Source organism: Puntigrus tetrazona, chromosome 18 (assembly GCF_018831695.1).
Source record: "Puntigrus tetrazona isolate hp1 chromosome 18, ASM1883169v1, whole genome shotgun sequence".
Lineage (NCBI taxonomy): Eukaryota > Metazoa > Chordata > Actinopteri > Cypriniformes > Cyprinidae > Puntigrus > Puntigrus tetrazona.
The window spans coordinates 5,675,861-5,689,285 of NC_056716.1; the positions used below are offsets into that span (position 1 = coordinate 5,675,861).

Sequence of the window (13,425 nt, forward strand, 5' to 3'; positions counted from 1 at the left end):
ACATAGAGATTAAGGAAGAGAAATGTGGTTTACTCTAAAAATCTGTCTCTATCTTTCCTTTACCTTTGTCTCTGCTTTCATTTCAGACTCTTGTCAAATCCAGGGACACTTTAAGCTGAGCGGAATGTACCAGGCTGGAGATTTTATAATCGGAGGCTTGTTTGAGGTTCAGCACCTCAAAGTCTTTCCAGATCTTAGTTTCAGAATGGAGCCGGAACAGCCCAAGTGTGAGGAGTAAGTGTGCAAATTAAACGATGAGAAGTTATGATGACTGAGTATGTACGACTGAAATTAGATAAAAGAAAGGAAGAAAAACTAAAATTAGGTAAAAGATCACAATAAAAGGAAAACTAGAATTATTTAGAGTCATTGTTATTTGATTACATGCAATGGGCTGTGTATGCCTTTTCTTCTAGATTCTACATGTCAAGTTTCCAGCAGGCACAAACCATGATTTTTGCTATAAATGAGATCAATAAGAATCCAAACCTGCTGCCTAACATCACTCTTGGTTACCATCTTTATGACAACTGTTTGAAGCTTGTAGTGGCATTCAGGGCTGCTACAACTCTTATTAGTGGCACAAAAAATATATTTTCAGACCTGAATTGTACTGGCCCACCACCTGTGATTGCTATTGTTGGGGATCCTGGGTCCACGCACTCCATTGCAGTTTCTAGTGTACTGGGTCTGTTTCGCATTCCAATGGTAAGATATATATGTATATATATAATATTCATAACAGTTATTCTATGCTTCTTTTACAATTTATTTATCTTTTACCCACCTTTACCTTTCTGTTTTCTTACTGTCTCCTAATTAGATTAGCTACTACGCCACCTGCTCCTGTTTGAGTGACAGGAAAAAGTATCCCTCTTTCTTCAGAACAATCCCCAGTGATGCCTTCCAGGTCCGTGCTATGGTTCAGATCTTAAAATATTTCGGATGGACATGGGTTGGGGTCCTCTATAGTGATGATGATTATGGAATCTATGCTGCTCAGTCTTTTCATCAGGAAATGCAGCGATTTGGAGGTTGTGTGGCTTTTTCTGAAATAATGCCTTATGATAATCACAGGGACATTCAGCGCATAGTGGCAGTGATAAAGGCCTCTACAGCCAGAGTAGTGGTGGCATTCTCAACTGATCTGTTACCCCTGATGGACGAATTATTGCTGCAAAATGTGACAGGCAGGCAGTGGATTGCAAGTGAGGCTTGGACCACCTCACCTGTGCTCCACCTTCCACGTTTTGTACCAATTGTTGGGGGCACTTTGGGCATTGCCATTCGTCGAGGAGAGATCAAGGGACTTAAAGACTTTCTTCTACGTCTTCAACCTGACAACGATCCAAGAAATAATATGGTGAGAATCTTCTGGGAGAACATGTTTGGGTGCAGTTTTGAGAATGAAAGCAGAGATGGTAAAAAAATATGTACAGTGGAAGAGGATCTCAACAGCACTGTTAATGAATATAATGATGTATCAGAGCTGAGGGCCTCTTATAATGTGTATAAAGCAGTTTATGCACTGGCACATGCTCTTCATGACCTGATGCAGTGTGAGGAGGGGAGAGGACCATTCAGTGGGAACAAATGTGCCGATATAACTAATTTACAGCCATGGCAGGTAAAACCCACAGCAATAGAGACCCTGCACTATAAAGTGTCCAAAAATACAGATCACTTAATGGGGAAAAAAGGACATAAATATATGACTAATATTTGTTTTTATAACCTGTGCAGATGATTCACTACCTACAGAAAGTGAACTTTACCACAGGTTTTGGGGATCATGTGTCATTTGATGAAAATGGAGATGCTCTGGCCATCTATGATGTGATGAACTGGCATCCTAGCTCTGATGGGTCGATTGTTGTCCGCACAGTTGGTGTGGTGAATGAAGGGTCGACAACAGGGAAAGTGCTCACGCTTGATGAGGATGCATTATACTGGAACTTTGAGACAAAAAAAGTAAATTAAAATCTAAAACTATCCTTTTTGTAGATATATAGTCTTAATACTAAATATGCAAAGTAATGATAAATCAAATTAATGAAAAGGCTGAAACTAATGAAATGTTTGTCATCATGTGATATACAAAAACATGAGTAATAAGAGACAGTGTATCCTTCAGCCTCCAAGGTCTGTGTGCAGTGAGAGTTGCCTCCCAGGAACCAGAAGAGCCACAAGAAAGGGCCTTCCTGTCTGCTGTTTTGATTGCTTGCCATGTGCAGATGGAGAGATTTCTAATTCAGCAGGTGAGAGGCAGTATTAAATTCATATGTTTTATGCATGATTCTGCAAATGTTACATTTCTTACACTTTATTCATCCTTTACAGATTCTACAGAATGTACAGCATGTCCAAATGAATTCTGGTCCAGTCCCGAAAAAAATCACTGTGTCCCTAAAGAAGTAGAGTTTTTGTCCTATGAGGATCCTCTGGGCATCTCTCTGACCACTGCTTCCCTGCTTGGCACTTGCGTCTGTGCTCTTGTGATGATCATCTTTGCTCTTCACTATAACACTCCTGTGGTACGCTCCAACAATTCAGAGCTCAGCTTTCTGCTGCTGTTGTCACTTAAACTGTGTTTCCTGTGTGTGCTGCTGTTCATTGGCCAGCCACAGTTATGGACATGTCAGTTAAGACATGCCATGTTTGGTATTAGCTTCGTACTTTGTGTCTCCAGTATCCTGGTCAAGACTATGGTTGTAATCGCTGTGTTCAAGTCATCTCGACCAGAGGGTAAAAGTGCAATGAAATGGTTTGGAGCAACTCAACAACGAAGCACCGTCCTAGTTCTCACTGCTGTTCAGGTTGTGATATGTGCAGTCTGGCTATCAACTGCCTCTCCAACACCACATAAAAACAACCAGTATATCAGGTCTAAAATAGTATTTGAATGTGCCATTGGTTCGGTGGCTGGGTTTGCCATTCTGCTTGGGTACATTGGCCTCCTGGCAGCAGTAAGCTTCCTGTTAGCTTTTCTTGCAAGAAATCTTCCAGATAATTTTAATGAAGCCAAATTCATTACCTTCAGTATGCTTATCTTCTGTGCTGTGTGGATTGCATTTGTTCCAGCATATGTGAGTTCTCCAGGGAAATATTCAGTTGCTGTGGAGATATTTGCCATTTTAGCTTCTAGTTTTGGATTACTGGTGGCCATATTTGCCCCAAAGTGCTACATCATTCTTATACATCCAGAAAGAAACACTAAAAAAGCCATAATGGGAAGAAAAGCTGAAAAGAAATAATTGCACATGCTGACTGGGAAATTTTCTTAAAATATTTTTTTCTGCCTTTTACACTAGTTCACTGTTCAACCTGAAGTAGCTTTAATACTCAGATATGCATGTGTTTCTTGTTTTCTTACATGATGCCATATTGATGTAATAATAAAGTATATATTACTGTAAAATGATCACCATACTAAAGCATACATTTTTCATTATTTCAATATTAACTATTTATAAATTAGGAAAAAAGAAAAATTATTTTCAAGAAATGTGAATTAAAATACAGGAAATATTCCCCCAAAATAGATTGAAAGCAACCATAGCTTAGATTTTAATATGTCAGTATATTAAATTTGGGTAAAGCTGTATTTTAAGGTGTCCTTGTTACACATTACATGTACTTCCTTTTATAACAACAATAAATCAGACAGTGGTTCGGTGCATGATGATCATAAAATATTGTTTGCATAAACACTGCTTCCAGAATGACAAATCAACACTATTGATCAACCACTAACATCTGACATGATTATCCTGAATATGATTGTCTCATCGCATCAAAAACAAATAAACAAATTACAATCACTGCCATTATTTTGTTTACAATAGATACAGCAAATAGACGTACGTTCACTTTCGGACACAGTCCACAGACTCTACAGCTGAACAGACTCTGATAGGAGCCCAGTGTAAGAATCAGTATCGTTTGGCTGTTAGTGTCATGCTTCCTTTGTCCTCTTGTATTTCTGCTATTGGTTTCCTTGTTCATTTTGCGTCATGTGGGCCACCTCATCTCCGAACAGGTATACAGCGTGAACATCTCCAGGTTATGAATGTAACCATGATTCCTTGAAGGAACAAGATGCTGCATCCCAGACGCTTCGGGAAATGCCCCCCAGTGTGATGACTCTGAACGTATGTGCAATCAGACCAGTAAGATGGTAAGACATCATAGGCGGGTGACGTATTGGGCCAGGAAGCATAAGAGCACATGGAATGCTGCTGGCCTCAGCTTCTCAATCATTTCAATCATTTTTATTTATATAGCCCTTTTAACAACACAGGTTGCATCAAAGCACTGTACTATATAATGTAGAACAATACAATGACAGGGATGTATAATGACGAGAGTGAACAATTTCTTATTAAATGCAGAGACGGTCTCTGTAATCAATTCGACGTTAAATCACTAGAAGTTAAGTGTCCCCAACCAAGTAACCAGAGGCGACAGCGGCAAGGAAACAAAACCCCATGCATACAGAATGGAGAAAAAAAAACCTTGGGAGAAACCAGACTCAGTTGGGGTCAGTTCTCCTCTGACCGGACACCCAGCACCCATGCAACTGTGTCAGATAGTGTAAATGACTTAGTGTGTGTGTGTGTGTATTTGTGTGTGCATCAGGATATGGTGATCTGTCAACGGGCGCATCTAGGTTTTCTGGTCTCTGATGAACATAATCTCTGTGTGCTGATCTACCATCTAGTCTGGATACAAACTGTGAAAACAGATTGAGAAAGAGACAGGACTAATATTAGCGTAGATGCCATTCTTTTTACGATGTCACAAGTACATCGTATTGTAGGAGTAGTGTTCCCGGTTCCAGCAAATCTAAGTAATGCAGCCTAAAAATCCTTTAACGGATTTGAATAATAAAAAGTGTGTTGGTGTGTTATGTGTAGGCTAAGTTAAAAAGATGTGTCTTTAATCTAGATTTAAACTGGCAGAGTGTGTCTGCTTCCCGAACAGAGTTAGGGAGATTGTTCCAGAGTTTAGGTGCTAGATAGTAAAAGGATCTGCCGCCTGCAGTTGATTTTGATATTCTAGGTATTATCAAATGGCCAGAGTTTTGAGAACATAGCGGACGTGCAGGACTATAATGTGATAAGACCTCGCTCAAGTATTGAGGAGCTAAACCATTCAGGGCCTTATAGGTAATAAATAAGATTTTAAAATCTATCCGATGTTTGATAGGGAGCCAGTGCAGTGTTGACAGAACCGGGCTAATGTGATCATACTTCCTAGTTCTAGTAAGGACTCTGGCTGCTGCGTTTTGGACTAGCTGAAGTTTGTTTATTAAGCGTGCAGAACAACCACCCAATAAAGCATTACAATAATCTAACCTCGAGGTCATAAACGCATGAATTAATATTTCTGCATTAGAGGTTGAAAGCTTCTGAAGATTGGCCTTGAGATGCGTCGTCTCGTTCCTTCGAGGAACCATGGTTACATTCGTAACCTGGAGACGTTCCTCTTCAGGAACTTGAGCCGCATCACCAAGGCTTTGGGGAACGAGATGCCCATGCCCTCAGACTTGCCAGTCCCAGCCGAGAGTGCAGTCTAGGGCAGGAGGACAGAGGAGCCAGGAGCCTGCAAGTCTAGCCAATAGAAACAAGTGAATGTGTGGGGGGTGGACCAACCTGCGGTGTCACACATCTCCTGCATGGAGACGCCCGATAGCAGGGCCTTGGAGACCGCCACTCCACTGGTTGAGTGGGCCCTGACTCCTAGCCTTCCAGAGCACTCATACGCTGTGTTAATGGCATCCACAATCCATCTGCTTAATGTCTGCATACCAGAGGTCTCAACCTCAGCGCACTGCGGTGGAAACATGCCACTAGTGGGTCTCTACCAACCGAATGTCCACGAGAGGGGCGTGGTAGGCAGAGATCGCCATCATGTATACCTTAAGGGCTAAGTGGGAAACTCCGGTGGAGAATCTTCCTGCAGGAACTCCAGCACTGAACCAATGAGGCAGTAAACTGGATCGAGCTGGCGGTCTCTACACCATGAAGTGAAAAGCTTCCAGGCATACAGTTTCCTCGTGGATGGAGCTCTGGACTCTCTGGACTGGAGGATGGTCTCTATAACCTTGGTTGAAGGACCTGAGGCTATGAGCTGCGCCCCCTCAGAGGCCACACCCACAGCCTCCACAACTCCGGGCGAGGGTGCACGATGGTGCCCCCTGTCTGTGAGAGGAGGTCCATCCTGACTGGGATCTCCCACAGAGACCCGTCTAGGAAGGCCCTCGGTCCGAGAACCATACCGAGCCCAGCCAGAACAGCGCTACATGGAGTAGGCTTACCGCGCCCTGGCGCCCTGGAGCCTCAGTGGTATCAGCGCAGCATCCATATACTTCGTGAACTTCCGGGATGAGAGTGCAAGGCCAAATGAAAGAACCCGATATTGGTACGCTTCGCCCCCGAAAACCGAACCTCAGGTACTTCCTGTGTGAAGGATAGATAGACACGTGTAAGTACACGTCTTTTAGATCTATCGTGACAAACCAGTCCTCGGACCTAATTTGTGACACAACCTGTTTCACAGTGAGCATCCTGAACTTCAGCTTCATCACTGAGCAGTTCAGGAGCCTGAGATCTAAAATGGGCCTTAGCCCTCCATCCTTCTTTGTAACAATGAAATACTGGCTGTAGAACCCGGATTCCCTCGCGAGAGGAGGAACCACCTCGATATACTCCTTTGCTAAGAGAGTATTTACTTCTTGTTCCATCACCAGAGTCTGCCCTGTGCTCACCACTGTGATATATACAGAGATATATAGAGGCTATAGTTGTATTAATGCTCTACAGAAGAATTATAGTTGCAAAGCGGCAGGCAACATCAAGAGATTCAGAAGCTGCACAGATCCATCTGTCTCTCTCATTCCATCCTCCCCTCACTCGTGAACAAGACCCCAGGATACTGAAACTTCTCCACCTGAAGCAGGATCTCCCCACCAACCTGAAGGGGGCAAGCCACCCTTGTCTGACTGAGAACAAGCCTCAGAGGTGTTGATTCTCATCCCAGCCACTTCACACTCGGGTGCAAACCAACCCAGTGCACACTGTAGATCCTGGCCAGATGCAGCCAACAGGTTAACATCATTTGCTAAAAGCAGAGACAATATCCTTCTTCTTCTTCTTCTTCCACTTATCCGGGGCGGGGTCGCGGGGGCAACAGTCTAAGCAGGGACGCCCAGACTTCCCTCTCCCCAGACACTTCCTCCATCTCTTCCGAGGGAACACCGAGGCGTTCCCAGGCCAGCCGAGAGACATAGTCCCTCCAGCGTGTCCTTGGTCTTCCCCGGGGCCTCCTCCCAATGGGACATCTTGGAACACCTCCACTGGGAGGCATCCGGGAGGCATCTGGAACAGATACCCGAGCCACCTCAGCTTGCCTCTTTCGATGTGGAGGAGCAGCGGGTCTACTCTGAGCTCCTCCCGAGTGACTGAACTCCTCACCCTATCTCTAAGGGAGCGCCCAGCCACCCTACAAAGGAAACTCATTTCAGTCGCTTGTATCTGGGATCTCATCCTTTTGGTCATGACCCAAAGCTCATGACTATAGGTGAGAATAGGAACGAAGATCGACCGTTAAATCGAGAGCTTCGCCTTGCAGCTCAGCTCCTTCTTTACCATGACAGACCAGTACAGCGACCACATTACTGAAGAAGCTGCACCGATCCGTCTGTCGATCTCTCGATCCATCCTCCCCTCACTCGTGAACAAGACCCCAAGATACTTAAAATCCTCCACCTGAGGCAGGAGCTCCCCACCAACCTGAATGGGGCAAGCCACCCTTGTCCGACTGAGAACCATGGCCTCAGATTTAGAAGTGCTGATTCTGTAGGTATTGGCCAAATGTAGCCAACAGGACAACAACATCTGCAAAAAGCAGAGACGCTATCCTGTGGTCACCAAACTGGACTCCCTCCAACCCCTGGCTGCACCGAGAAAACCTGTCCATAAAAATAATGAACAGGACCGGTGACAAAGGGCAGCCCTGTCGAAGTCTAACATGCACTGGGAACAAGTCTGACTTGACTGACAATGTGAACCAAGCTCCTGCTTTGATCATACAGGGACTGGACAGCCCTTAGCAATGGGTACCTTACCCCGTATTCCCAGAGCACCCCCCACAGAAAACCGTGAGGAACCCGGTCGAATGCCTTCTCCAAATCCACATGTGGACTGATTGAGCAAACTCCCAGGAACCCTCCAGTATCCTGAAGAGGGTATAGAACTGTTCCAGTGTTCCACGTCCAGGACAAAACCTGCATTGTTCCTCTTGAAGCTGAGGTTCGACTATCGGACGGATTCTCCTCTCCAGTACCCTGGCATAGACATTCCCAGGGAGGCTGAGGAGTGTGATCCCCCTATAGTTGGAGCACACCCTCCGGTCCCCCTTTTTAAAAAGAGGAACCTCCACCCCGGTCTGCCAGACCGGAGGCACTGTCCCCTGCGTCCACACGATGCTGCAGAGGCGTGTCAGCCAAGACAGCCCCACAACATGAAGAGACCTGAAGTACTCCAGGCGGATCTCGTCTCAGCCAGGAGCAGGGTCTCTCTTTTGGGTCTCTGAAAGTGTTCCAGCCAGGTGTGACACTGGAGCACGGGAACCTAAACACCAAAAGGTTTTTACAATTACTTTTGGGATCTCTTTGTCTGGTCTGAGTATATAAGGAAAGTGACAAAACACAACAAGGCGCGATTCTGTAGCCAGATCGGCCCGTAGTGTGGTGTGTATCCTCATACACTATACTATGTACTTTGTACTTTTAATCTTGGTTAACTTATAATATTGTCTGAAATAACTTTTCTAGTAGGTTAGTGACTTCTGAGGTTTTCCGCATTGTTGGCGTGCTAGGGTGAGTCAGATCAACAATGATTTTTAACGAGACGCAAAGAAAAGACGCATTGACCTTCGACCAGGGCCTCTGGATTCCGATCTGCAGGAAAAGGGGGACCCTTACAACACCACTCTGGTTCAGATTGAGGTCCCCGCCTTCGACTGCCACCCAAACCACAAGGCACCGGCCCCTTACATTCCCTCCTGCAGGTGGTGGGCCTATGGGACGATGGCTTTCTGACTTTCTTCCCTCTTCCTCTTTGTCTGTTTTTTCCCTTATGCTTAGATCACATGCTCAGAAGTGCAGCACTTCTCATACAGACACATATCGCTGACACAGTGTGAGATAATGGATGTGTGACATCAGAGCATAAAAACAGTGTCAGTTGTGTAAGTCCAGTGCCAACCTTAGACTTCTGGAGGCCCTGGGATTCTTTTTTTAGTTTTTTTGGTGTGTGCAATAAATAAATACATATATACTCATACAGTATTTTTTGAATGTTATGCAAAATGTGCATAAGGCAGGCCTAAGGATAAAATACATATTACAAATAACTGTTATATTATTAAAGTATTTTAGTTTTTTTTTTTTTCAAAAAACACAAAGAAACAGTCTTTATATTTTTAAATTGTTTTATAAATTTGACTCACAAGGTCAAAATTGATTGGCATTTTTGGGAGAGGTGAAGGGTTACCCTATAGAGAGAGAGAGGAAAAAAAAAAAACATAATTATTTCCATAGAGACCAGTGGCACCGCCTGCTCTATAAAAAAGGACTACGTGAAATATGATAAATCAGTGAGCTGAATGAACAGTAACATAAAAAAGAGGGAAAGATGTGGGTAATTCTTTATGTTTCTTTGTTCCTGTCTTGTAACTATATATATGCAGCTTTGATGACCACTTCAGGTACTTGTAAGCTACAGGGACACTTCACATTGAATGGGATGTACCAGAATGGAGACCTTATAATTGGCGGTCTGTTTGAGATTCAGAGGTACCTCAAAGTATTCCCTGAGCTGAACTTCAGAACAGAGCCAAAACTACCACGTTGTGAGCTGTGAGTCTGTGAGCTGTGAGACAATACCAACTGAAGAACACTTTAAAATAATAATCATATTGTATATACAGTGTAACTGATATTATGTTACATTGTGGATTACAGGACATATGGGAATAAGCATTAACTGCATGTTTACTTTATATTTATATTTGAACAGAATACAAAAAAATAATTCAAAAAATTTAATGTTATGTATGAATAATATTTTATATTTTTTCTACTGTTATTGTTAGCATTGCTGTTGTTAATTATTTAATTGTTCTTTGTATTGTCCTCTCTAGTTTCTATATGACAAGCTTCCAGCAGGCAGCAACAATGGTTTTTGCGATCAATGAGATTAATAACAATCCAAACCTGCTGCCTAACATCACACTTGGTTACCAAATCTATGACAACTGTTTAAGGCTTGGAGTGGCATTCCGTGGTGCTACAGCTCTGGTTGGTGGGACAGAGGAGACCATCTCTGACCTCAACTGCAAAGGGCCACCACCGGTGATTGGACTCATAGGTGATCCAGGTTCTACTCATTCTATTGCAATTTCCAGTGTCCTTGGGCTGTTTCGACTGCCTATGGTATGAAATCTTTTTTTCTGTTAAAAAAATAATTTTTTTACATTTGTCAAATTTGTTTCTATCACAATGAAGTTGGTTATTAATTAGGACATTATCATATTTTCAATTAAAATAGAGGCCACTGTATGCAAATATCAAAATATCACACATCTTCTCCTTCTGCCTCTGCTCTCTCCTAATTAGATTAGCTACTACGCTACCTGCTCTTGTTTGAGTGACAGAAAAAAGTACCCCTCTTTCTTCAGAACAATCCCCAGTGATGCCTTTCAAGTGCGGGCTATGGTTCAGATCTTGAAACATTTTAAATGGACCTGGGTTGGTCTTATCTACAGTGATAATGACTATGGTATCTATGCTGCTCAGTCCTTCCATCAGGAAATGCAGTTATTTGGACACTGTGTTGCTTTTTCTGAAATATTGCCCAATGATAACAACCCCACAGATATTCAGCGCATAATTGGAATGATTCGGTCCTCTACAGCTAGAGTGGTGGTTGTTTTTTCAGCTTCATCCTTACTGATACCTTTGATGAATGAGGTGGCAATGCAGAACATAACAGGCAGGCAGTGGATTGCAAGTGAAGCTTGGGCCACTTCAACTGTATTTCGCACACCACGTTTCCAGCCATACCTGGGGGGAACAATGGGTATTGCTATCAGGCGTGGAGAGATCCAGGGGCTTTATGACTTTCTGTTACGTATTCATCCCAACAATGATCAAAGAAATGATATAGTAAGAATCTTCTGGGAAAACATCTTTGGGTGCAGTTTTGAAACTGACGGTAAAGGGGCTGATGGAACACAAGTTAAAAAAGTGTGCACAGGACAGGAAGATCTGAGCAAAACAAACACACCATACACAGATGTTTCTGGTTTGAGAGCACCCTACAATGTCTATAAGGCAGTTTATGCACTGGCACATGCACTTCATGACCTGATGCAGTGTAAGGAGGGGAGAGGACCATTCAGTGGCAACAAATGTGCCGATATAACTAACCTGAAACCATGGCAGGTGAGACCAACATGTACAGTGTATACAGAAGAGCTGAATGTGGTAAAGTAAAATTTGTGCTATATGTATTAATTCAAATTTCAGATAAAAATATTAAACCTGTCCTGTCTTCAAACTGTACAGCTGATTCACTACCTACAGAAAGTGAATTTCACCACAGGATTTGGGGATCATGTGTCATTTGATAAGAATGGAGATGCTCTGGCAATCTATGATGTACTGAACTGGCAGCCGAGCTCTGAAGGATCTATTAAGCTCTACAAGGTCGGTGTAGTAAATGATGGAGCGGCAACAGGGATTGTTCTCACACTCAACGAGGATGCATTTTTCTGGAATTTTGAAACACTAAAAGTAATTACCTTTGAATGTTAAAATGTCATCCTTTTTTCAGGTATAAAGTCTAAACAGTAGTTGAGATATAAGACAACTGTAAATAAATTAATGGACAATCCAAGCTTGTCATTATGTAATAGACAAAAACATAACAGATGTTATCTTTTAGCCCCCACAGTCAGTATGTACTGAGAGTTGCCCCCCAGGAACCAGAAGGGCCACGAGAAAGGGCCTTCCTGTCTGCTGTTTTGACTGCTTGCCATGTGGAGATGGAGAGATTTCTAATACAACAGGTGAGGAGATTATTGTTAGCCAAAACTGTATCACATTTGAAAGTAATTACCTTTTATCTTTTGCTTACTCAAAGATGCTATTGAATGCACACCATGTCCAGATGAATTCTGGTCCAATCCAGAAAAAGATCAGTGTGTACCGAAAGAAATAGAGTTTCTGTCCTATGAGGATCCTCTGGGCATCTCTCTGACCACTGCTTCTCTGCTTGGCACCATCATCTGTGCTCTTGTGATGATCATCTTTGCTCTTCACCGTAACACTCCTATAGTACGTGCCAACAATTCAGAGCTCAGCTTCCTGCTGCTGGTGTCACTTAAACTGTGTTTTCTGTGTGTTCTGCTGTTTATTGGCCAACCACAGTTATGGACATGTCAGTTAAGACATGCTGTGTTTGGTATAAGTTTTGTCCTGTGCATCTCCAGCATCCTGGTCAAGACTATGGTGGTAATAGCTGTGTTCAAGTCATCTCGACCAGAGGGTAAAGGAGCAATGAAATGGTTTGGAGCAGCTCAACAAAGATGCACAGTTCTGGTCCTAACAGCACTTCAGGTTGTGATATGTGCAGTCTGGCTATCAACTGCCTCTCCAACACCACATAAAAACAGCCAGTATATCCGCTCTAAAATAGTATATGAATGTGCTGTTGGCTCAGTTGCTGGTTTTTCTTTGCTTCTGGGATACATTGGACTGTTGGCAGCAGTAAGCTTCCTGTTAGCCTTTCTGTCAAGAAATCTTCCAGATAATTTTAATGAAGCAAAGTTCATCACTTTTAGTATGTTGATCTTCTGTGCTGTGTGGATTGCATTTGTTCCAGCATATGTGAGTTCTCCAGGGAAATATGCAGTTGCTGTGGAGATATTTGCCATTTTGGCTTCTAGTTTTGGATTACTGGTGGCCATATTTGTCCCAAAGTGCTACATTATCCTTTTACATCCAGAGAAAAACACTAAAAAAGCCATCATGAGAAGAGAAGCGCAAAATAAATAGTTTTACATTAATGTGGTTAACCATCTACACATGCATTGGTGAAATTTTGATATGTATTTAACAAACTTTTTACAATGTGATATAATTTAAAAGCATAACAAATAAACTTTTTTTTAAAGTCTGGTTTGCTGTATGACATTTAAGTATACTTGGCTTATACTTAGATTCTAGGAACAGAAATATAGCTCAGATATCTGTGTTTTCATTATATGGTAGGGGGCGCTAGTAAACATCTTCTGTACAGAATTTCCAAAAAATACAGGTGAAGACAAACTCAAAATAACAGATGCTTCCACATGCAA

The 13,425-nt window shown here is 42.7% G+C and overlaps 2 protein-coding genes across 2 annotated transcripts; both read left to right on the forward strand.

Moving 5' to 3' along the window:
* The first annotated feature begins 22 nt into the window (after positions 1–22).
* On the forward strand, positions 23–3,254 carry LOC122363148 (extracellular calcium-sensing receptor-like). Its single transcript, XM_043265113.1, has 6 exons — positions 23–234; positions 417–708; positions 824–1,627; positions 1,744–1,971; positions 2,135–2,258; positions 2,341–3,254. Exons 1-6 carry the CDS (start codon positions 23–25, stop codon positions 3,252–3,254), a joined length of 2,574 nt encoding a protein of 857 aa, XP_043121048.1.
* A 6,555-nt stretch (positions 3,255–9,809) lies between these two features.
* Positions 9,810–13,123, forward strand: LOC122363168 (extracellular calcium-sensing receptor-like). The gene is made up of 6 exons (XM_043265146.1): positions 9,810–9,922; positions 10,207–10,498; positions 10,682–11,509; positions 11,633–11,860; positions 12,021–12,135; positions 12,210–13,123. Exons 1-6 carry the CDS (start codon positions 9,810–9,812, stop codon positions 13,121–13,123), a joined length of 2,490 nt encoding a protein of 829 aa, XP_043121081.1.
* The last annotated feature ends 302 nt before the right edge of the window (positions 13,124–13,425 follow it).

Excerpts from the sequence above, each read along its gene's own strand:
- LOC122363148 (XM_043265113.1), top strand. The coding sequence starts at position 23 with ATGTGGTTTACTCTAAAAATCTGTCTCTATCTTTCCTTTACCTTTGTC. Across the intron at positions 709-823 it reads GTCTGTTTCGCATTCCAATG|ATTAGCTACTACGCCACCTG; the intron begins GTAAGATATATA and ends TCTCCTAATTAG. Across the intron at positions 1,972-2,134 it reads GGAACTTTGAGACAAAAAAA|CCTCCAAGGTCTGTGTGCAG; the intron begins GTAAATTAAAAT and ends TGTATCCTTCAG.
- LOC122363168 (XM_043265146.1), top strand. The coding sequence starts at position 9,810 with ATGTACCAGAATGGAGACCTTATAATTGGCGGTCTGTTTGAGATTCAG. Across the intron at positions 10,499-10,681 it reads GGCTGTTTCGACTGCCTATG|ATTAGCTACTACGCTACCTG; the intron begins GTATGAAATCTT and ends TCTCCTAATTAG. Across the intron at positions 11,861-12,020 it reads GGAATTTTGAAACACTAAAA|TCAGTATGTACTGAGAGTTG; the intron begins GTAATTACCTTT and ends TAGCCCCCACAG.